The 23,141-nt window shown below is 43.0% G+C and overlaps 1 protein-coding gene across 1 annotated transcript in view; it reads left to right on the top strand.

The window, feature by feature from the left end:
• SGPP2 (sphingosine-1-phosphate phosphatase 2) overlaps nucleotides 1-23,141 on the top strand; it is a 124,332-nt gene that overhangs the window by 61,972 nt on the left and 39,219 nt on the right. The window contains exons 3-4 of the mRNA XM_029226166.1: nucleotides 18,400-18,579; nucleotides 21,592-21,681. Of these exons, the coding sequence (XP_029081999.1) occupies nucleotides 18,400-18,579; nucleotides 21,592-21,681 (270 nt within the window). The remainder of the gene's footprint in view (nucleotides 1-18,399; nucleotides 18,580-21,591; nucleotides 21,682-23,141) is intronic.

Below are 23,141 nucleotides of genomic sequence, written 5' to 3'. Positions count from 1 at the left end.
GGGGGTGGTTCTTTTAATTTTAAAGGAAAGTTTGCTCCTTTTCACTCAGTGCTGGAAGTCTTGGCTTTACCTCGTGTCAGCTTCTCAGGAAGCCCCTGACAGCTCTCGCTCAGCTGGCCCTTGTCGACTGAAAAAAAAAAAAAACACAATGTGAGAGTTGTGAGTTAAGTTATATTTGGGGCAAAATGAGGACTGTAGCCCGGGAGACAGCATTTCAGACAGCTCTGAGAAATTGCTCTGAAGAGGTGGGAGGTGGGGAGGTCAATATACATGTGATTTTGGTGAAGGGGGAGCGCATGCAATCAGGCACATATTTTTCGCAGAAGTTTACTGCTAGTCACAAGGAGCAGACGTCACCGTGAAGGATTTTAGTGCTTTTCTAGATCCGAGGAGATGCAAGAATTGGGCTCATAAAATCTTCTCCTGAAAATATCTGTCTGAAGACCTGTCCTTGCCAGTTTTCCTAGAGCACAGAGTGCCTCATTCCTGGTCTCCACCCTGAGCTCCTTTCAGGGGGTGTCGAAGGTCAGCAGCTGCAGTGGCTCATAATCTGATCCTTGTAGAGGTAGATGGCAAGTGCCAATTTGTAGATGACACCCTCAGCCTAAGAGTCGCTGATGGTTTAAGAGCCTGAAGGGGTCTGCCGTTGTCAGAGTTTATCTTAAAATACTTTCACCCTTTTTACATCTACATTTTCTCCTGCAAATCAAAACCTGATTAGATAAAGCCCTAAATACACTCTTTGCTTAAAAATAAAAGAAAGAAGGTGACCCTGCTGAATTTTACCAGGGCCCTGTCTGTACTCCTGGAAAACAGAAACCATGAAGATAATTCACCCACCCTTTTGTGGTCTAGGAATGATTTACTACCAGGAACCGTCCTTCCCCATGTGATTTAGACAAGACTTACAGGTCCCCCACCACCCCCCTTGTTTACCTGTGACAAGGTCAGTCACAGACCCTCCAATTCCCACTCTTTGCCTTATAAATGATTTGAACTCCATCCCCACCGGCCAATCAGGACAAAACACCTGCTACCCTGACTTGACCAAACTCGAGTTAAGCTTCTCTCCATTGCCAGACCCCTGAATTTTGACCCATTCTCGCGCAGCCAGCACACAGCCCCTCCCGAGGATAAGCTGACCTCAGGGTAAACAAGCTCTGATCTACTGTCCTATCCACCTCCCCACACCCAGGAAACATCTTTCCAGCCTTGATCATCCCTCTCTATAAAAGAAAAGCCCTTTTCTGCCCGGTCTTTGAACACTCACAGGTCTTATGATCAGAGAGGTCTCCCAGTTGCAATAGTCCTTTCAACTAAAGCTATCCTTGCCTGAATCCAGATTGTTTTTTATTTGATAAAGACAATAAGGAAGCAGAGGATTCAACCTGGGAGTCCCTCCACGTGCTGTACTACAGTTCTCACTTCCCAAGATCGTTTGCAGCAAAATTTACTCTGTGTTTACTTCCCTTATGCAACATACAATCTTTTGTATTGCAGAATAGCTTTCAGGAAGGCATTTGAATTCTTCCTCTAACCAAAGCACCATTTGAAAAACAAAGAAAATGAAAAGGAGTCATTTTGCTTAGGCTAGTATTTCACATACACTTGAGACTAGATTGCTGCTCAAACACAAAGTGATTTCCTAACTTTGTAGTTATAGCTCCAAATCACAAGCGTCAGAGATAACTATATTCAAATGTAACTACAAAAGCAAATTCCACCCCCCAATATTTATTTTTATTCTCTCTCGCTTTATATATCTTAGAGCTGGCTTTCCCAGCATTAACTAGAGACGTTGAGAATTTGCTGTAAGGTACCTCCTTCTCCGCTGTGTCCAGTCAGTCACCTTGTTTTGTTATTGTTTCTAAGGAATAAATAGTCCACAAAAAATATGGGTTTTAAGGAGTGCTATATCATTTTAAAATAATACATGGGAAGTCAGTTTTAATTCTATTAGGACACCCAGGCTGTTGATTAACTCTATCAAATACGTATTCTACTTTGTGTACCAGTTAATCCAAGGACCTTAATTTAACCAGTTGTATGATCAGGTCTGTAGTAATGAAGCACGGAATATTTTTTCAGTCCTAAATATTCTAGTATGTAACTTAGAAGTTATATGCTAGGATTTACAGAGTATTGAAGAAGTTGTCCCATAGTATTTTTTTTTTTTTGTCCCATAGTATTTTGTATACTGGCTACAAGCCGTTAAGTCCCAAGTTGTTCACCAATAGAAGTGACTTCTCTAATTTTTTCATGAGTTTGGGATATCCAAAGAGCAGGACTTCTAAACCAAAACATCTGAATGATCTTCCTTCACACAGGAAGATATGAAACAGAAAAGCTACAAAATAAAAACAACCAACTTAAAACAGTTCATGTCCATTAGGTCTTCACTTCTCAGATGGAGTAGTGAACAGAGTGTAATTCTCCAGGGAGCCACAGTTTGTGCATTTATTCATTTAGTAAAGATTTTTGGTGTATACTGGGCACCTGTAATTTTAGATTTCCAACAATTCTGGAAACATTCCCTCACTTCAAGCCTGCCTCATCTTTATTTTGCATGCTCATGTTAACCATCTAATGAGTCTCCTTCCAGCTATCTTATGACCTTCAAATACATCCTCCCCACAGCATGTAGAATGACCTATCTCAGGAGCTGCAGTGGCGCAATCGGTATAGCGTGTGGTACTTATATAACGTGACCTATCTCAGATGCAAGTATGACCATGAACCACTCTTTAGAACATATTAATGTCCAAGCACCTTAAAATTACCTATAAGGGCTTTCATCGTTGGACTTCTGCCTAAATCTCTACCTTTAACCCTTCCCCCTATCTGTTCTCTTCCGTGGAATCACAGAACTGCTGACAACTCCCACTCCCACGCCAGTTCCTGCACTGCAGACATATCCATGCTCTACTTTATACTTCCTTCCTATTGTTGCTACTGCCTTGCATGCCTTCACCTGCTTCAAGTCTCAGCAAAGGCATTGTCTCTAGATAAGCCACCTTGAACCTTGTATCTCTATTCCCTACTAGGTGGTTATTTATTGTTCCTTGAACCTGGCATGTAGTAGCAACACAATAAATAATTATTGAATAAAATAAATAAAGCCTGTTTCTACAAAGAGGATTTAAGAGCTGTCCTCATAGAGGAAACAGATGTGAAGAAGTAATTACAGTTCAAAGTGCTAAAGATACATTAGAAAATTCTACAGAGTGCTAAGGGAGCAGCCTAGAGAGCTTTTTATTTTTTATTTTATTTTATTTTTTTGCGGTACACGGGCCTCTCACTGTTGTGGCCTCTCCCATTGCGGAGCACAGGCTCCGGACGCGCAGGCTCAGCGGCCATGGCTCACGGGCCCAGCCGCTCCGCGGCATGTGGGATCTTCCCAGACCGGGGCACGAACCCGCGTCCCCTGCATCGACAGGCAGACTCTCAACCACGCACCACCAGGGAAGCCCCTAGAGAGCTTTTTAAAATGGAATTGTTCCCCATCTTGAGCGGTTCCCCGGTAGCCCTGATGGAAATTCAGGACACAAATTTGGTCAAGATTTCACCAAGGTTTTTTCAGTATGAAAGTAGTAATTCTATATGTTTCTGAACTGTGAAGAGATCTTTGAACCAGAAAGCAGATTTTATTTGCCTTTTTAAAAGAGCCTCAGGTCTCTTTCTTATTTTGTAATTGATGAGCAACAACTATTAAATTTCATTCATTCATTTAAGAAACATCTGACAAAGACCTATTATGAAATACTATGCTAAGTGCTGGGGATTAAGCAACGAAAAAGATAGACTCCATCCTGCTCTTCTGAGGTTTACTTGTAGGCAAAACAGAGAGTAACAAGTAAATCAATACAGAAATCAAGGATTATACGACTGTTGTTTGAGATACATCAGGTTGAGAGCAGAGACCTACTTTAGAGAAGGTGGTCAAGAAAGGGTACTTGGTGCTAGTTTCACTTAAGCCTTGAAGGATGAAAACTAGCCAGCCAGCTGAGGGGTTGGGGGACAAGGCTCCAGGCTGAGATAAGCAGAAAGGGCAAAGGTCCAAAACTGAGCCGGAGCCAGGCACTGTTCCAGACTCTGGGCCGAGCATCCACGTGGGGTGGGGATGAGGCTGATAAAATCAAAATGTATAGTCTAAGTGCAGGCAGGGTAGAGTTCTATGAAGAAAACTAAAAGCAGGGTATGCAGACAGAGTGGCAAGAGGCAGCTGTCTTAGGTAGGGTGGTCAGGGAAGGCCTTTCCATGGAGGTGGCTTTTGGACACGGGGCTGATTTTACTTATAATTTACTTATAACTCACGTTTAAATTGCTTATGGTAAATCTAGAATGTTCAAAATGTATCAACCGTCTTTGTGATTGATTTCTGTATTCATTTGGAAACCAGTGTTCCAAGCAGTCTAAATGGCAAGCAAGCCTTCTAAGAACACAGCTGGATTTTAAGTGGAAAGCCACCTTCGAGTTGGTCTTTTCCAACTCTAACACCAAACATTTGCTGTGATTCAAATCTGGTAAAAGCCACCTCATCAAACAGTTCTGTAAAATTGCTGGCATTGCTCACCATCATAGGGACCCCAGCCTGACAGTGGAATGTGGAAATTGCAGAGGAAAGGGCTCCGAGAGAAGAGCATGGAGGTGCCTGTTGGCCCGGAAGGCTGAGGCTCGCCAGCTCACGTCAAGCTTCTCTCATTACAAAGGGTCACGGGGAGGTTATAGCCCCAGTTACAGTCCTGTTGGGGAGGTGCTGACGGTGTGATCAACAGCCCCTCCTAATAGCTAGAGTTAATCACTCACTGACCGACTGGAAAATCAATGGCGGCCTACTCTCTCCCCCTCCACTCTGCCTATGTTGGTCCAGCCTCCTTCCTTCGCTCCCTGCGGTGAACAGGCGTCAGGAAGGGGATTCTCTGGGACTCTTGTCCCTTCCTCCTCAAAGACTGGCTCTACAGGAGGACAGTCATCTAACTCCAGGGGAGGAGAACCCATTCTTCTCTGCCTGGGAGAAACCTTGTAATGAAGATACCGTGTCAAAGATGAGAAGGAAGCAGCAAAGACAGGAGATAAGGGGGGAGAAAAAAAGACAGTCTTTCGGAGGAAAGACATGATTGCAGCCAAATGAAAAGGAAACTTGATTTTCGGAGATGATGGGCTAGAGAATATTTACATGTCTCCAACCCCTTGTCAAATGCACTGTAATCTTAGTTTTTAGAATATTTTCCTTTCAGGAGGTGGTGAGTTACATTTTTTTTTGGTTGCACTTTAAAAGTCGATGTCATTAAGTTTACCCCAAACAGGCCCTGTCATAGGGCTTACTAGACCAGCGGTCTTTTGGCAGGGAGGCTGAGGAATCAGGATGCTGGCGCCCTGGACCACAACTGAGAATGGTAAGCTCTCACCTTGGGCCTGACCAGGTGTATGTCGGAACCTTGGCTTGTCAGAAATGTGTTACCAATAGGAGGAATTCAATTCCAGGGCCCTCTGGCTGAGAGGTTTCATTCCCGAGTTGTGAGAGCCTCCACCTGAACTTCACGGCCATGCAAAAGAGATTGTCACAAGGTTTATACGCTTCCCAGGAGGGAGGTTAAATCTCAGACCAGGGCCCGTTACTTTCCCAAGTGAGAGGTGAAGTCGGGGTTCCTGGTGGTGGTGAAGGAGAGTAGTGCTGTCATGACAGTGTGGATCCTAACTTTTACTGCAGTGTCTCTGATTTCCTTTCGGAAGGAAGAGAAGTGATAACCAGGAAAGGTGGGGGGCAGGGTAGTGAGGAGTGTTGGGGGTACTGATAGACATACAGCTGATTGAAGGGGTTATGGAAATAGTATACTCAGGTCTCTAGAATTTAGACCAACATTGGCACACAGAGTTGGTAGCCACCCCTGTTCACGGTCATCATGTTGACAGTCGTTCAAAATGACTGGGAAATTGGCTTTGCCAAGGGTTGATAGCCCAGCCTTTGACGTCAACCTGAGAATGGAAATGGATGTTGTGTAAAGTCATATGAGAGTCCGTTTGGCTGTTCCTCCAATGAGTTGAGTAGATACATATCCAGGGCGCCTTCGCCGACAACCAGCATCGTCTGCGTGGTCATAAGTGAATTTTCTTTCCTACATCCTGTGATTATGGCTCCCATAATTTTGTTAGCCTGCATATTGAGTTTTTATTCTTATGCATTTCCTCAGCTCTCCATTTCCTCCCCAGCCTCTTAACTGGTCATTTTGTTTGCTCATGGACTGCTGTGTGACAGAGCATCTCATCATGAAGTGGCGCTTCTCACTTCCCCCCCTTCCACATATGTGCAGACGTTCTGGCACAAGGAAATGCAGCCAGCAATACCAGCCTTTAGAGACAGAGAACACCTAGACCGGAAGGATTGGGAACAATGATCTGCCGTTCTTATCACCAGCTAGTTCAATGTTAAGTTACTTGCCAAGTAAGAGAAGGGAGAAGATCTGGCATGTGTGAAGGGGACCAAATCCAGACAGACGGAAGGCCCCTAACCCTGGAACTACTTCAAACCAGGGTCATCAGGACGAGTGCTTCTCTGACATTGCTTTCACAATGAGAAATGGTTTTAATTCCCTGGGGTTACAGCAAGAGTTGTGTGAGCCTGCCTGCAAATCCAGCTTTCTTTCTATGTAGTACAGCTGACTGACTGGTCACTCGGAAGGCATGCCACGGAGATGTGGTTGATGGTCATTCAGAGCTTGGGTGGATGCAGTTGTGTGGCTTGACTCTGTAAAGTCTTTAATCCTTCCAGATATAAATCTTTTTTATTTCTCCTGAGTGACCACCACCCAAATCTTTTCTGAGTTCTATACGATTGTAGACCGGAGGCCAAGGTGAAATGACCCAACTCTGACTGAATGTGTAAGGAGAGCCTGTGATGGCCTGAAAAACTAGGTGTGGAATGTCCATGACCTTTAGCCTAATATCAATATCGGGTGGTTCATGGTTCATCAGGTCAGCATGACGCCCGCTCCGACCTTACACCACGTCCAGAGACTTTCTCATACACAGACACTTCCGTAGAAAGACAGGAGAGTGCAGCGTGGTCATGTTCTCTCTCGTCTCAAGGTAATTCAAGCCTAGACGTTCTCTAAGGTGAGATGTATTTCAGGATGTACTGAGCCTGAATCCCATTTTAAAGATGTCTGTGCTTTTTCCAGTGGAATTTTTTTTTCCAGAAAATTATGAGACACATTACAAAAACCCAAATCGTTTAGTTCTACAGAGCTGTTGTTCTTTTGTTGTGGGTTTGGGTTTTTGGTGATGGTGAAGTTGGGAAAGACAGGTTAAAACGTTTTGTTTTGTTTTTATGACCATCGTTTTTAAGACAAATGCTTTCTCAGTCTCTATGGAGAAACACAAGTTTACTTGGGTACCACTAGAATGACCCGAGCTTTAAAAAAGGTCTGGGCAGCTGTTCCTTATACCATCCTCATAAGTTTTTCCCTCCGTGAGGTACAAATAGCTGTGCTCATAGAACATGGGTGATAAAATGGTGGGAACATTTGTAAAATATGGTGAAACAGGGAAGTCGGCCTAGGGTTGCTCAATTGAGTTATTTTTTCTTAAATCACCAGGAATCAGGATATGTACAGGAAAATGTCTTGGGAAAATTTACAGGTCATAGATTTATTATTTAAATGTAACCTACCAGTATCCCCTTCTTCTTACATCTACGCAGAAAAATAAGAGAGCGACTTCCCAGGGAGGGTCCTTTGAAGGTGGGGAATGGTGCTTTCCTGAATTACTGCCAGAGCATAGCTCATTTATAACACACATCATGTTTAGGCTGCTGTTAGCAATGTTGGTTTTTAACATCTCAGTGGCTCCCAAGATGACGTATGTATAAGCAAGTGAGGATGTAGATCAATCGAGCAGCAGCTCATTATCGACGCACGTGCTGAAGAATCTCTAGCTTGCTGTTGCTGAAGACAAGAGGGTTGGGGAGAATGATAGCTCGTTTTGGAGGCTAATATTAGAAACGGTTAGTATTAAAAATGGTGCCGGGCTTCCCTGGTGGCGCAGTGGTTGAGAGTCCGCCTAAGGAGGCAGGGGACACGGGTTCGTGCCCCGGTCCGGGAAGATCCCGTCTGCCGCGGAGCGGCTGGTCCCGTGAGCCATGGCCGCTGAGCCTGCGCGTCCGGAGCCTGTGCTCCGCAACGGGAGAGGCCACAACAGTGAGAGGCCCGTGTACCGCAAAAAAAAAAAAATGGATAGAAGGGCATAAAAAGTTGAAGTACTCTGTCTTATTTTGAAACTGGATGTTAAATGATACATAATTGATTTATTTCTAGTGGAAGAAAAGATGCCCATTCAAAGGACATCACTTAGAGCATCGCTTTGCCCTAATCACCTACTCTGGAACATTCTGCTTTGGGGAGGCCTAGGAAAATTTTGAGACTTTTTTTTTGATTCTGGTAAAAAAGATCTCTGTTCAGACCGAATAACCCATTAAAAAATAAGCAAAAAAAAAAAGACAAAAAAGGATGAGAGTCAAGAGCATGATTGTGCAGCGCAATGAGGACGGTCAGGAAGTCCTTCTGTTATAGCAAAAGCTATATAGTGAAATGTTGAATCATACATTTTATTAAATATATTATGATAGATTTCAAACGCCTTAGGGCTGAAATAATATAAAGAGAGGAGAAGGCTGGTGGTGAATTCTTGTTGTTTTATTGTAAGTGTTAAGAGCGTAGATTTATATTGGTTCACTTATCTTCAGTACTCAAGTCTACCTTCAAGAGAGATGTGAGGCTAGCTGTTCTGGGACCGTTCCCACTGGAAGGTGACGGAGGGCTCAGTCCCTGGTTGTTTCAGATCAATGTGTAAATTACAGACCACCGGGGTTTTTTTGTTGTCGTTTAGTTCTAGGGTTTTTTTGGTGATTACAGTGTGCGGGATTATAATGTCAATTTTATGTGTCCCCATGGGTTTTATTTCCTCATCTGTGCCCCCAGTGTGGATTTTATTGTTAGTACCAATGGTACACAACAAAGGAAGACTCTTAAGTCCCCCCTTTGTCACCACTCCTGATGGCACCTGTATAGAGAGGATGGAAGATTCTTGGCATATTGGGGGTGGAATTGAGGCAGGGATTCCTCCGTGGCTGAGAGCCTCTCTCTGCCCCTCATGCCTTTGCAGGGGAGGACAGTCCAGGACTCTGACTCCTTAAAGGCCGTGTGGACTGTCAGGTCCACCATGCAGTTGCTCTGGCCAGATTCATGGTCATACTGAGGAATATGTTTGATGACGTGCTTGTTGAGGACAATACCCACACCAGCATCAAAATCTGAGACTATATTTAATTGACATGTGTACTTAAATGCCTTTGTGTGTGTGTGTGTGGCTGTGGCCTAGGCTGGCTGGCTGGCTGGCTGGGTTACCCACAAAGACCTGTGGCAGGACACTTGGAGATGGGAATAGTTTGTGGTTTTAATCAGATAAGAAAGTTGAACATGGCATGTGGCTAATGTCTATTGCATTTGTGCTTTCAGGGGTCTGTAAAAATAAAGGTTTTGATCTTTCAGTATTATTTTGCAGTTATTTTTTTCTAGAGTCAGCAGGACTGACAATTAATATACTTAGATATGACCCAGCAATCCCACTACTGGGCATATACCCAGAAAAAAACATAATTCAAAAAGACACATGCACCCCAGTGTTCATTGCAGCACTATTTACGATAGCCATGTCATTCGAAGCAACCTAAATGCCTATCGACAGATGAATGGGTAAAGAAGACGTGGCACATATATACAGTGGAATATTACTCAGCCATAAAAAGGAACGAAATTGGGTCATTTGTGGAGATGTGGATGAACCTAGAGACTGTCATACAGAGTGAAATAAGTCAGAAAGAGAAAAACAAATATCGTATATTAACGCACATACGTGGAATCTAGAAAAATGGTACAGATGAACTGGTTTGCAGGGCAGAAATAGAGACACAGATGTAGAGAACAAACGTATGGACACCAATGGGGGAAAGTGGGGGGTGGGGGTGGTGTGATGAATTGGGAGATTGGGATTGACATGTATACACTGATGTGTATAAAATAGATAACTAATAAGAACCTGCTGTATAAAAGTAAATAAAATTGAACAAATATATATTAGAAATGTGAGGGAGGAGTCTAATAGTAAGTTTACTTAGCAGTGATTACATTGTTATCCGAAGCAAGGCTTATTTGTTTTTGCATGAGAAACTCCAATGGCACACAAGGCACCCACCCCAGCCCTCAGTTCTAACCCGCAGTGGATCCAGTATCCACAGTTCCTCATGTAACCTACATGCATTTACTTATAAATACATTTTAAAAATTACAGATGGGATCAAAATATACTCTTGCTGCCTCTTGCTTTTTTCATTTAACAGTATATCTCACAATGTTTTATTAACAGTTGCATGATTTAACTGGTGTCCTGTCATGAACATTTAGACTTGTTTCCAGGTTTTTGTGGTTGGTTAGCTGTCCGAAGGAAGGTGGGCTTATGCATGATTTTAACTTTTGTATGCTCTACATTTCCTAAGACTGAAGGCACCAATTCCCTCAATGGGCATCATTTTGGATGTGACATCTATCCAGTGGTGAGTAAAGGACACTGGTCCCAGGCTTCTGCTGGCCTGTTACTGGTGGAATGGTGTGGATAAGAATTTAGCAATTGTCTCATCAGATGTGACATCTTAATCTCTTAGCCCCAAGGGCAGCCAGGTGGCCTCTAGTGAGTGTTACATGGATATAATGGGTTAGGATCACAGAATTTGGGTTCTTTAAAAATAGGTATCTGGTCTCAGTAATAATTGTCATGCCAGGTTGGGGGAGGGGGGGCGTGGTGAAAAGACCATAGGATTTGGCCTCAGAGCGAAATTCAAGCCCAGCTTCTCTACACGCATTGTATTTTCTCTAGGAGGACGTTCACCTTCTTTAAGCCTCAACTTCCTCATCTGTAAAACAGGAATGATATGAATATTAAAGTAATGTCTATGAAAATACACTTAAAAAGTCACTGCACAAATATTATTATTTAACCCAAGTCCTCCTTAATAACGAAAAGAAACCTCAACTGTTTTAAAGTAACTTTCCTAAAGATATACATGCATACACCTATGAATTAATTACTAATCTTTGTACCTTTAGTGTTTGTCTTCAAAAATTTCAGACGCAGATCTGAGCTTGAAAAAAATGGAGCATTAGAAAGAACAGGAAAATGTCACTTAATCATTTTATTTTTCTCACCTACCATTTGTGCTTTCGTTATTGTATCTCCATTTTGACAGAACCTGGAATATGTCAAGACCAGTTTGCTGAGAGTCTTCTGTGATTTACGGCGTTTGCTCTGTAGTTTCTTTGTTTTGGTGTTTCAGGCGTGGAATGAAATTTTATTAGTTTGAAATTACACCTGCTTGTCCAAGTGACTCACCATCACGCCACCCTCTACAAACACAAACCCACATGACATACACTATAGAAGGGCTGTGAATTTTAAAAAGTAAATAAAAATAATGCCGCAAGTAGGAGAGGACATTTACCAATTGAAAACAACTTTACACTGGATGGTAAGCAGTAGTCTCTAGAATGTTCCCAAATAACCATAACAAAGACCTGCTTTTAATTCACTCCCTAAAGCCAAATAGGAGACCACAGAGCAGTGCGTATTCTAGGGAGGAAAAAAAAGACTGAACACCGAATAAACAAAAACACACACAGGCTAATGCAGTCGGTCTTTTTTTTGTAAAACTGTTGATCTGAAAAGCCTCCAGAGATTAAAATTGCTCTTAAAATGAATCCCATACTCATGGGTTTGAGCAGGTAGATTTTCGGCAGCTTTCTCTGTGTCATGTGTGGTCGCCACCTCAGTGCCCTGTAGAACTGGGGTTTGGAGCAGAGGTGGGCAGGACTTTGGAAGAAAATATTAATAGAAGCCATAGCTGCTTCTATTGAATCAGTAGTTGAAGGCATTGTTAATAGCACGTGGGAGCAAAAGACTTCAAGGGCACATAGAAGAGGTATTTCAGAACCCATCTTTATGTCTAGTTTATCTTTTTTTTCAGTGGGCCACAATTAATATTAACCTTTTTAAAGAATATGATTCAGTGGTTTTAGTATATCCACAAAGTTGTGTAACCATCACCAGTGTCTACCTCCAGAACATTTTCATCTCCCTAAAAAGAAACCCCACATTTACTAGCACTCACTCCCCTTCCCCTACCCCCCCATCCCGCCCTAGACAACCACTAATCTACTTTCCATCTCTGTGGATTTGCCTGTTCCGAACACTTCATATAAATGGAATCATACAATGTTTGTCCTTTTCTTGTTTGGCTTCTTTCGCTTAGCACACTATTTTCAAAGTTCATCCTTGTAGCATGTATCAGTACTTCGTTTTTTAGGGTCAAATAATATTTCATTGTAAGGATATATACCCCATTTTGTTTATGCATTCATCAGTTGATGAACATTTGGGTTGTTTAAACTTTGGGGCTATTGTGAAGGATAATGTTAAGAATATTATATTCATGTACAAGTTTCTGTGAGGACATAATTTTCAGTGTTCTTGAGTATGTACCTAGGAGTGAGACAGTTTGGTGTCTGATCTTTCTTTATCCAAATTATCATGTTAGTAACCTGAGAAGAAGGGGAATGAGCTTCATTTGGACAGATTAAGAAATGGGATGGGTAGAGAAGCTGTGGTCTTTGGGTTACATCTCATTGTTCTCTAGAATGATGAAACTAATTCCTGACTTTTTAAAAACAAATCCATGGATAGACTATAAATCCCAGTGATTCACAGTGTTTCTGTCCCATGAGACCTGAGGGATACCTTACATCCCTGTTAGTTAATCGCTTGCACTGTGATTTCCCCATGGTGAAGTGGGCTGAGGGTGTAGCCAGAGGGGAGAAAGATGTTAGAGTTTATCATAATTTGTGTGTGTTTGGGGGGGGGGCGGGTGTAATTTGAAAAGAGCTTCTCGGTGCTCCCTCCGTTTTGCAGAGGCTTCAGCTTTTATTATAATAACAGTGGAGCCTTCACATGACGGGATGGGGGATGCTTTGGGAGGAGGACAGAGGTGGGAGTGGGGGCAGGCAGCAGTCTCAGAGCGTAAACAATAAATGTATGGCTGTTCTCTAAAATCCCGTGGCTGCTTTACTATTAATGTTATTTCAAGGACCTTCTGTTTCCTAAACTATCTAGGTTTCATTTTTCCGGGCGTGAAGACTAAATTCTGTTCATCTGAGCTGTGTTAGACATAGAAAAATTGTCATTTTGAATTGTAATAACTAGGAAGGCCCACCACATTAAGAGAAAAAGCACAGTTTTCTCTGCTGGCTCCAAAGAGCCCAACCATCAAGGACAGATCCCAGATTGGAAATTCTTCTAACTTGTGAAGACACATTTCATTTTGACAGAATTGGCTCTCTGGAAAAGCCTTTTGTCTGCTTGGGGTCAACAGTAGACAATCCAGAGAACTGGATTTTCTTTCCACCTATACATTAATTAGGGAAGAAGTAAGCAAGTAGGCTAATTCCTCATCATGAAACGCTCCGGGGCCCCAGCACCATGCAGGGGACCCAGCTAGGGTGCTGAGGCGTTAATGAGCTATAATTGCTTCCTGCCCTGCCTCCCGTGGATTTTCGCTTTTACACATAGGCCTTGGGGGCCTCAGCCCAAAGGAGCATGATGGATGATGGAACTTAATTTGGTCCCTTTGGGTAGAAGGGCCTTTCAACAATACAGAGCAAAGTCCTCCGTTGAGGGCAAGCCATACTGAGTTAATCATTATACTCTTTTACTGTGAACTAAATGGAGAAATAGTTCTCTTCTGCCATAGTACTCTTTTTAGTAGACTGTACTTTTAGAGTAGTTTTAGGTTCACAGCAAAATTGAGCAGGAAGTATAGAGAGTTCCTGTATACCCCCTGCACCCACACATGCATCCCGTCCACCAGAGTGTGACATTTGTTACAACTGAGGATCCTACACTGGCACCCAACGGCCTTAGTTTACATTAGAGTTCACTCTTGGTGTTGTACATTCCATAGGTTTTGACAAATGTGTCATGATGTGTATTCGCCATTAGAGTATCATACAGAATAGTGTCAATGCCCTAAAAATTCTCTGTGCACCACTTACCCATGTCCCCAGCCCCCGGCAATCACTGATCTTTTAACCATCTCCGTAGTTTGCTTTTATCAAAATGTCATATAGATGAATTCATACAGTATGTAGCCTTTCCACATTGGTTTCTTTCACTTGGTAATATGTGTTTAAGATTCTTGCATGTCTTTTCATGGCTTGAAAGCTCATTTCTTTTAGTGCTATGAAGGTGACTGTCTGTGATCCAGGAAACAGGCGCTCACCAGATACTGAATCTGCCAGTGCCTTGGTCTTGCACTGCATCCTCCGGAACTGAGAGAAATAACTTCCTGCTTATAAGCCACCCAGTCTGTGGTTGGTTGGTATAGCAGCCCAAGCTGGCTAAGACAACAACTTTTTTTTTTTTTTTTTTTTTTTTTTTGCGGTATGCGGGCCTCTCACTGTTGTGGCCTCTCCCGTTGCGGAGCACAGGCTCTGGACGCGCAGGCTCAGCGGCCATGGCTCGCGGGCCCAGCCGCTCCGCGGCATGTGGGATCTTCCCGGACCGGGCGTGTCCCCTGCATCGGCAGGCGGACTCTCAATCACTGCTCCACCAGGGAAGCCCAAGACAACAACTTTTTAAGATGTGACTGACATGCAATAAACTGTACGTACTCAGTTTTATTGAGGTATAATTCACATACGACTCAATTCATTCTTTTAAAGCGTATGATTCAATAATTTTTAGTGTATTCACAAAGTTTACACATATTTAAAATGTACAACTTGGCACATTTTGATATAGGTACATACCCCTAAAATTATCACCATAATTAAGACAGACATAATTAAAACATAGTTAAGACATAATTAAAACTTCATTACCCAGAAGTTTCCTCATGCCCATTTGTAATTTCTTTCCCTCCTTTCTGGCCACCACTGATCGGCTTTCTAGCCTATAGAGTCATTTCTATTTCCAAGAATTTTATATAAATAAAATCATAGAGTATGTACTTTTGTTTGTTTTTGGCCTGGCTTCTTCATTCAGCATAATTATTTTAAGATTCATCCATGCTGTAGCATGATATCTATAGTTTATTATTTTGTTTTTGCTGCGAAGTATTCAGTTGTATGATTATACCACAATTTGTTTATCTATTCACCTGTTGATGGGAATTGGGCTGTTGCCGGTTTGGGGCCGTTACAAAGAAGCTGCCATCAACGGTCATATACAAATCTTTGCGTGACTTATGCTTTCACTCTTTGAGGGTAAATAGCTAGGATTCGCATGGCTGGGTCATGTGGAAATCATATGTTTTAACTTTTTAAGAAGCTGTCAAACTGCTTTTCCAAAGTGGTTGTATCATTTTGCACCTGCTCCAGTGCTGTATGAGGGTTCCAGGTACTCCCCATATCCTCCCAACACCTGGTATGGTCACTTCCTTTCATCTCAGCCATTCTAACTGATGTGTAATGGTGTGCCCCACAACTTAAACTCCGCTGGTCCTAACTGCCTCGGAGGTCCCTCTGCATACCACCCAACATCACTTCTCCAAGTCTTCTCTATTCTTGCGAAGTGGATGCTTCTCTGTCCACCCCTCATCTTAAACAATCTTCCTTTAACATTCCACGTCAGTGCTCCCGGTGTCTCGGGTTGAACCAAAGTTTCTCTACATATATACATACCCATATAATTCTGTGGATAATGTTTTTCCAAAGCATATTTGCATTATGATGAGATCCTCTGTGTGACTGTTTTCCCCACTCAAGGTTGGAGACCTAATACAGGGCTGGGCACATCATAGGTTTGCTGTAATGAATGCAAACTGACAGAGACAGGACTTGTCACCCTGTGGGTGGTACTCTTTCCCTACAACCTGAAAAACATAGCTCCACTCTCTCTGGTTTGAAGAGCTCTGTAATTACAGTAATTGCTATTTGAAACTTATTGATCAGAAACAGTGTGCTGCTATGGGAACACTTTTAAATAAAATGAACAATTGTCCTCATTCTTAAAAACATCCTTCAGATATAGAAGGCAAAAGGTAAATGAAGTCGAAGAAACTCATGGACTTCAAGGAAATTAAGTTTTGTCTGAATGAGGGTCACACAGTCTGTCTTCACTCTATGATTTTAACGTTTCCTGTCTGAAGATTCTGTGTATTTTTGAGTGAACTAGAGTTGTCGTAATGCCTGTAATATTCTTTTTGATGTTGATGAGTGGGGAAGGGGCAGGGTTGAGAAACATTTATGTCCTAGCATCTTCTGAGAAATTCTTAGTAGTCAACGTCTGCAAGTTTTCCAACTCCCCAGAAAATAGTCGGTCTGATGTGGTTTTTATAGGTTCACAGGAGGGAGAGGCAGAAACATAAAAGAGTAAGCTGGTTTCCAAAACAGTAGTTTCTGGTAATAAGGGGATGGTAAAGAGGTTAAGTTTCAAAGTCTGATTAGAAATCGCAGCTATGGAATTTGGAGTGATTGTCACTGAGGCTTTAAAGCCTGTGGATTTGGCCTGCTGTGCACAGACAGTGGTTCTTGATTTTTTAACCCAGAGCAAAGTGGCAGCAGAGCACAAAAACATATGCAGCGTCTTCTGGGGGATACTGAGTGTGCTGGGATAATGTTCAGAATTCACCGGCAACTAGATGAGTTAAAAGAAAGCACCACAATGTGGGAAACTCTAAAGCAATCTGGCTGACTAATCAAAAGTATTTTGAAATAGTCCATAGCGGGTTTTGTTCCAAAGCCAAGTAACTCCATCCATCACAAGCTAAATAAAGCCCTAGTAAGATCAATGCGATCATAGTAAGATGAGGAGGTTTATAATTAAAGCCCATGACAAAGTGACCTGTGCAAGAATACAGTGTAAAGCCGGCCGTGCTTCTCAAATTCTCATGTGCGCATGAACCACCCGGGAGTCTTGAGAAAATGAGGGTTCCAGTTCCGTAGGTACAGGCTGGGGCCTGAGATTCTGCATCTTAAAACAGCACTCGTGTGGTGTGGATGCTGCCTCTCCTCAGACCACACTTTGGGTTGCAAATGCAGAGACTTAAGTGAATGGGTTGCTTCTCCCTCTTTTATATCATCACGGAAATGTCCTGTGAAGCTCTCTGACAAAGTAAGTAAGTCTATTGTTAACAGTCCTATTCATCTCAGGAGGGTATGTAAATCAATTCTGATATCTATGTTGTACTTCAAGGGGAAAAGAGAAAGGGATTTTTTCATTAATGGCATCATGGAAAAAAAAAATTCAATTGAAAAACTTCCAGATTGAGCTGTGTTGATTTTAGGGTTGAAAATAGTCACGCCATTTATTTGTATGATGCTCTCGAGTACTGAAAAAAGTTAAACTATATCCAGTATGTTGCCTGCATACATCAGGAGTAACAGTGACATTCAAAAAATTTTAAGCCAGAAGTCACTTTTTTGGTTAAAACTTGAAAAGAAGGGCTGTCTGATTGAGTATTAGATTCTTAGTCCAGGACCATCCCGAAGGTATTACCGTGGTAGTTTAAGGCACGTATTTTTTGAAGCCAAACTCTCTGGATTTGAATCCATTAAGTCTTGCCACTTACTAACTATGTACAACGGTTTACCCCTCTGTAAAATGGGTCTGCATTCTACAGGTACTATTGGATTAAGTGAGTTAATATTTGTAAAGTTCTTAGACCAGTGCTTAGCACACATACCAGCTATACAAGTGTTAAATATATGACCAAAATAAGTAAGACATGTGTTAGTGTCATATCTTAGTTGCCCAGTGACCCTCTGGAATCCAGAAGGGCTGTTTCTCTTTTCTCTTTTTTGTTTAGAAATTTATTTATGTATGTATTTATTTATTTATTTGCTGTATTGGGTCTTTGTTGCTGTGCCCGGACCTTCCCTGGTTGCAGAGAGCAAGGGCTTCCCTTTGTTGCGGTGCGTGGGCCTCTCATGGTGGCTTCTCTCGTTGCGGAGCACGGGCTCCAGGCACGTGGGCTTCAGTAGTTGTGGCACGCAGGCTCAGTAGTTGTGGCACACAGGCTTAGTTGCTCCGCAGCATGTGGGATCATCCCGGACCAGGGATCATACCCGTGTCCCCTGCATTGGCAGGCGGATTCTTAACCACTGCGCCACCAGGGAAGTCCCGGCCTGTTTCTCTTTTTAACAACTAAAATGTCTTCCTACAAGACTTCCCCATAGGCCGCTGGGTCAGAGAGAAAGGTGATTTCAGCCAACCAACAGGAAACCTCAAAATAAATTCATAGAACCTAGGAGTTTATTTTGCTCATTTGGTTAGACTTACCTCCATCCTTTGGTTTGGCAGTTGGTGATGTATATTGGCCAGGTGGCCAAGGATGTCTTGAAGTGGCCCCGCCCCTTCTCCCCTCCTGTTGTGAAACTGGAGAAGAGAGTGATTGCTGAGTATGGGATGCCGTCCACCCACGCCATGGCAGCCACCGCCATCTCCTTCACCCTCCTTATCTCTACCACGGACAGATACCAGGTAAGGCGCAGACTCCACTTCCTCCCGTGTAACACCATCCGTACGATGAGGCAGCAAAGAGTTTCCCTTCAGGATTTTCTTTTTTTGAAGGACTTTGAAGTTTATGAAATAAAGATGGGGAACAAAAATTTACTGAGCAGTCAGTGACAATGTTTTTATAAATGAAGTGACCATATGATTTAGTACCCAAAGCAGGTTGTGCCCAAGAGTGAAAGTGGACACCATTAATAATGACAACAGGGGCTTCCCTGGTGGCGCAGTGGTTGAGAGTCCGCCTGCCGATGCAGGGGACACGGGTTCGAGCCCTGGTCTGGGAGGATCCCACATGCCACAGAGCGGCTGGGCCCGTGAGCCACAACTACTGAGCCTGCGCGTCTGGAGCCTGTGCTCCGCAACAAGAGAGGCCACGATAGTGAGAGGCCCGCGCACCACGATGAAGAGTGGCCCTGGCTCGCCTCAACTAGAGAAAGCCCTCGCATAGAAACGAAGTCCCAACACAGCAAAAATAAATTAATTAATTAAAAAAAAATAATAATGACAACAGCACCACAAACATAACCAGGGTGTGTGGCATCCCGCTTCTGAAAGCATTTTCACCCTGAGCTGCCCAACCAGATGGCACTGAATAGGTGCTGTCATCCTCTGTTTGCAAGAGACTCGAGGCGTTTATGATCCTAGTGAATGATCCTCCAGGGCTGAGATGATTTCACCACCTCCTCCAGCTACATGTCCCAGGGCCCAGGGTGAAATAGCCTGTTCCCAAATTAGCCCCCAAAGATGTCTCTGCCTTTTTGGGGGGCTCAACCGTTAGAAATAATCATTCCATATTTTCTAGAAAGCTGTCTAAATGACAGGTGATTAATAACTGTTGAAAATAGAAGAATTTCACTTAGTATCTGCTTAAATGCCAGTTATAGTAAGACCTTTCAAAAGCTATACTATTACTGCAATGAAGATTTATTTTTCCTTTCTGAGAACTCTTGCTCTAATTTTGTGCTTAATTTCAGAAATTTTACCTTTTACCCGTTGGAAAATTTAGATTTCATTAACTCCAGCAGCCTTGTATGTAAATGACAGTACTGCTTCTCCTGCCCCTCTACACCAGAAACCCAGGGATGTTCCATGTTCCAGGTTGTACAAAAATGGGGTGTCAGCCTGATGTGATTGGAAGAGGATAAGATTAGTGTCAGGTCCTGGCTGTACCTGGTCACCTGGGGTCAGATCTCAGTTTCCTAAATGGGAAAAGGACAAGTGTATAGTATCATATCCAACTAGGTATAATCTTTTTTTGTAACTTAAATGTCATGCCAGGATCAAACAATGTCTGAGCTCCCCAGTACTATCGGAATTAATTGAATGCAGACTTCTGAGCTATGGCATATCCCGTGCCGTCTGCCCCAGAAGGACATAGTGGGCCCAACACTGACCCCCATCGGGCTGCTGTCAGCATCAAGAGAAGCCTGTGAACATGCTTCTCTTAGGAAAAAAATCAACAAGTGGCGCTGACTGCAGGAAAGCAACAACAATCATTTATATGCTCATTTTAAGGCCACCTGGATCTTCTTAAAAATGTCTTTACAGCTTACGTGATGAAACGATTTTCTTTTCCTTTTTATTTTTTTGGTCACACCGCTCGGCATGCGGGATGTTAATTCCCCAACCAGGGATCAAACCTGTGCCCCCTGCAGTGGAAGTGCAGAGTCTTAATCACTGGACCGCCAGGGAAGTCCCACAATAGTTTTCTTAAGGCCTGAGTTGTTATGCACTTCTTTCCTATTTAATTTTTTAATAATAAATGTATTCAGCTTTTGGGGTTATTTACTCATGAGTAGCTCTAAAAATGGGTTTATTTATATAAATATGTGTTCAGGCGAATACCAACCTCTAAATTCTGAATACATGAACTCATTAATTTTCAGCACTTTTTTGATTAAAATCAGAGACCCAGTTAATGATAAATCTTAAGAAAAAATGCACAACCCTGTGTTATTATACTCAGATGTTGCATTGGAAGGAACATGCTGGGCTTGTACTCGGAAGATGTGGCTTCTGGTTCAGACTGTGTCGCTACTGGCTGTGTGACCTTGGGCAAGTCATTGTACCTCTCTGAGCCCCAGCTCCTGTCGTGAGGGGTGATTGATGGGCAAGCATCTTTGTGCTAAAGTTCAATACTAATGCAACTTATCAAGGTTAAGGGTTTCCTCATCTGTGGACTGGGGCTAGTAATAGAACCTATTTCATACGGTTGTGTGAAGATACATGAGATAGTGACCATAAAGCACTTCACATAATATAGACAGTTCTCTATCGTCTTTATCCTTGTTACCACAGAAGACCACAGACATCAGTAGTTGAAGCAACTGGATTATAGCTCTGTGTCTAGCTCATAAGCAGGATATTTGTGTGTTCTTTATATGACTCGTCATTAGCCAGATTCCTCCAGCTGTTTTCATTACTCACGAGCAAATGTCAAGATTCAGTGAAGTCTGGACTCTTGCCTTGACATCTGTACAGAAATATGCCCAGTCTTAACATGGGGCCATTGTTCCCAGGCTTCCTCAAGAAGCTGGTTGTTGCCAAGCTTTATCATCACAGCACATGATGGGGAAGTAGCTAGTTGGACATCCAAATTACAGCACTGTCTATCTACCTTGCCTCTTGGAAATACCATATATTTCATAAGTTAATCTAAAAATAGGTAGAAATAAAAAATTATTTATTCCATTAAAACTTGTAGCACAATAGCTAAGGTCAAGTTTTCTACTGTGTCTTATTTGCATGTCAATATGTTGTGAAACTTCCTTCCAGAACTGTATTCCTAGGCATCTTCCCCTTCTCTTTCCTTAGTTTTCCCATTTTTCAAGTGATTTTAGATCATCAGACTGCTGGTCTAGGGAATATGAGATTGAGACTAGGAGTTAGGGGATCAGAAATCCTATTCCTTTCCGCAGCATCAAATTGTATGTGTCTGAACCTGACCTAATGTCCTTGTTTTCTCTTCTCCCCCTGCAGTATCCCTTTGTTTTGGGACTGATGACGGCTGTGGCGTTTTCCACGTTGGTGAGTCTCAGCAGACTTTACACTGGGATGCACACAGTCCTGGTAAGCCTTTGTGGGCAGGTCATGGGGTGATTATCTGAATAGGAGTGTGGTTACTATGTGTTTATTAAGTTATTTGCATATGTAATTACGTTTCCCATCAGGCCAATGAATTAAGGAATTATTATCTTCTGGCACATGTATAATAATAGTAATGAATCATTAAAATGATATGAAGGAGGCTGAACTGGGCTAGACCCTCATGACTTGGAAGCTAGGATGGTAACAAAGACTCAGGTAGTTTGATTACAGGCCGGTTTACCAATGATACAGCAAGAGGTGCAGAAAAACACCCAGGGTCAGGGATGTGAGTGATGGATGAAGTCCTCCACTTGGTCCTCGAAGATGTGGGTGTGAAATTTGGGGGTCTCAGCTGCCCTTGCAGGGTAGGAGTCCCACCAGGTCAAAAGAGCCCGAATCGTGAGCTCGCTTCCTTCCATGCTGGCTTTGCGTTTAAAGAGCTGTCCATGTTTTTACCGTATTAGGCATTTTTTTCAGGGCTTCCGTAGTTAGCACAGTTAAAATTACTCAGTTCTATTTCCTGGTGTTCCAGCCAGCTACCCTGGAGTTGCAGAGCATAATGCTGGCCACGGTTTAACTCTTTATCATCATAATTGCTGCAAGAAAGGTTTCTTTAAAAAGGATCAGGCCCTTGCTTATTGTGTTACTCTGCACGTGAAGCTGAAAAATTATGTTAGCAAAAGACCTCAGAGGGGGCTTCCCTGGTGGCGCAGTGGTTGAGAGTCCGCCTGCCGATGCAGGGGACACGGGTTCGTGCCCCGGTCCGGGAAGATCCCACATGCCGCGGAGCGACTGGGCCCGTGAGCCATGGCCGCTGAGCCAGCGCGTCCGGAGCCTGTGCTCCGCAACGGGAGAGGCCACAACAGTGAGAGGCCCGCGTACCGCAAAAAAAAAAAAAAAAAAAAAAAAAGACCTCAGAGGGAAAGGCCGGCCTTCACTGGCCCTCTTGTATCTCTTCCTGGTACCTGATGTTGGTCATCCTGGGAAAGGTGGCGGGGGGGTGTGGAACGGCAGAAGCCGCAGAGGTGAACGAATTTAGGGAGAGAGTTTGTCAAAATGGGCAGAAGAAGAGAACAGGGAGGAAGTAAACCCGGAGAAAGACGTTTGTGGCTGCATGAGACGCAGAGAGCAACGTCATGCTTTCCTCTTAAGAAAAAAACAAATTATAACTCCAAGGAAAGCGGGGACGTGAGTGGAGTCAGGGCTGGACCCAGGGTGAGGCAAGTCAGGCAGGAAATTGAAGGGGTGCCAAACAACTCCAGAATCAAAAGAAATGATTTTCATGCGATACTTAAAAAATCAAAATCAATGCAGAAACTTTCTGCAAAATATCCCAATCTGAAATAAAGTCCTGCATTTGTGTGACCTTGCTGGTTTTGCCCTACCCTGATCCTGGAGTGCTGCACGGTGCAAGGGGGCCCAGATTTTGAAAATACGACAGG

This window comes from Monodon monoceros, unplaced genomic scaffold (genome assembly GCF_005190385.1).
Source record: "Monodon monoceros isolate NGI ecotype Baffin Bay Population unplaced genomic scaffold, NGI_Narwhal_1 Super_Scaffold_16, whole genome shotgun sequence".
Taxonomy (NCBI): Eukaryota; Metazoa; Chordata; class Mammalia; order Artiodactyla; family Monodontidae; genus Monodon; species Monodon monoceros.
The sequence above is the reverse complement of the archived record's forward strand: the minus strand, read 5'-3'. Positions and strand labels throughout refer to the sequence as shown.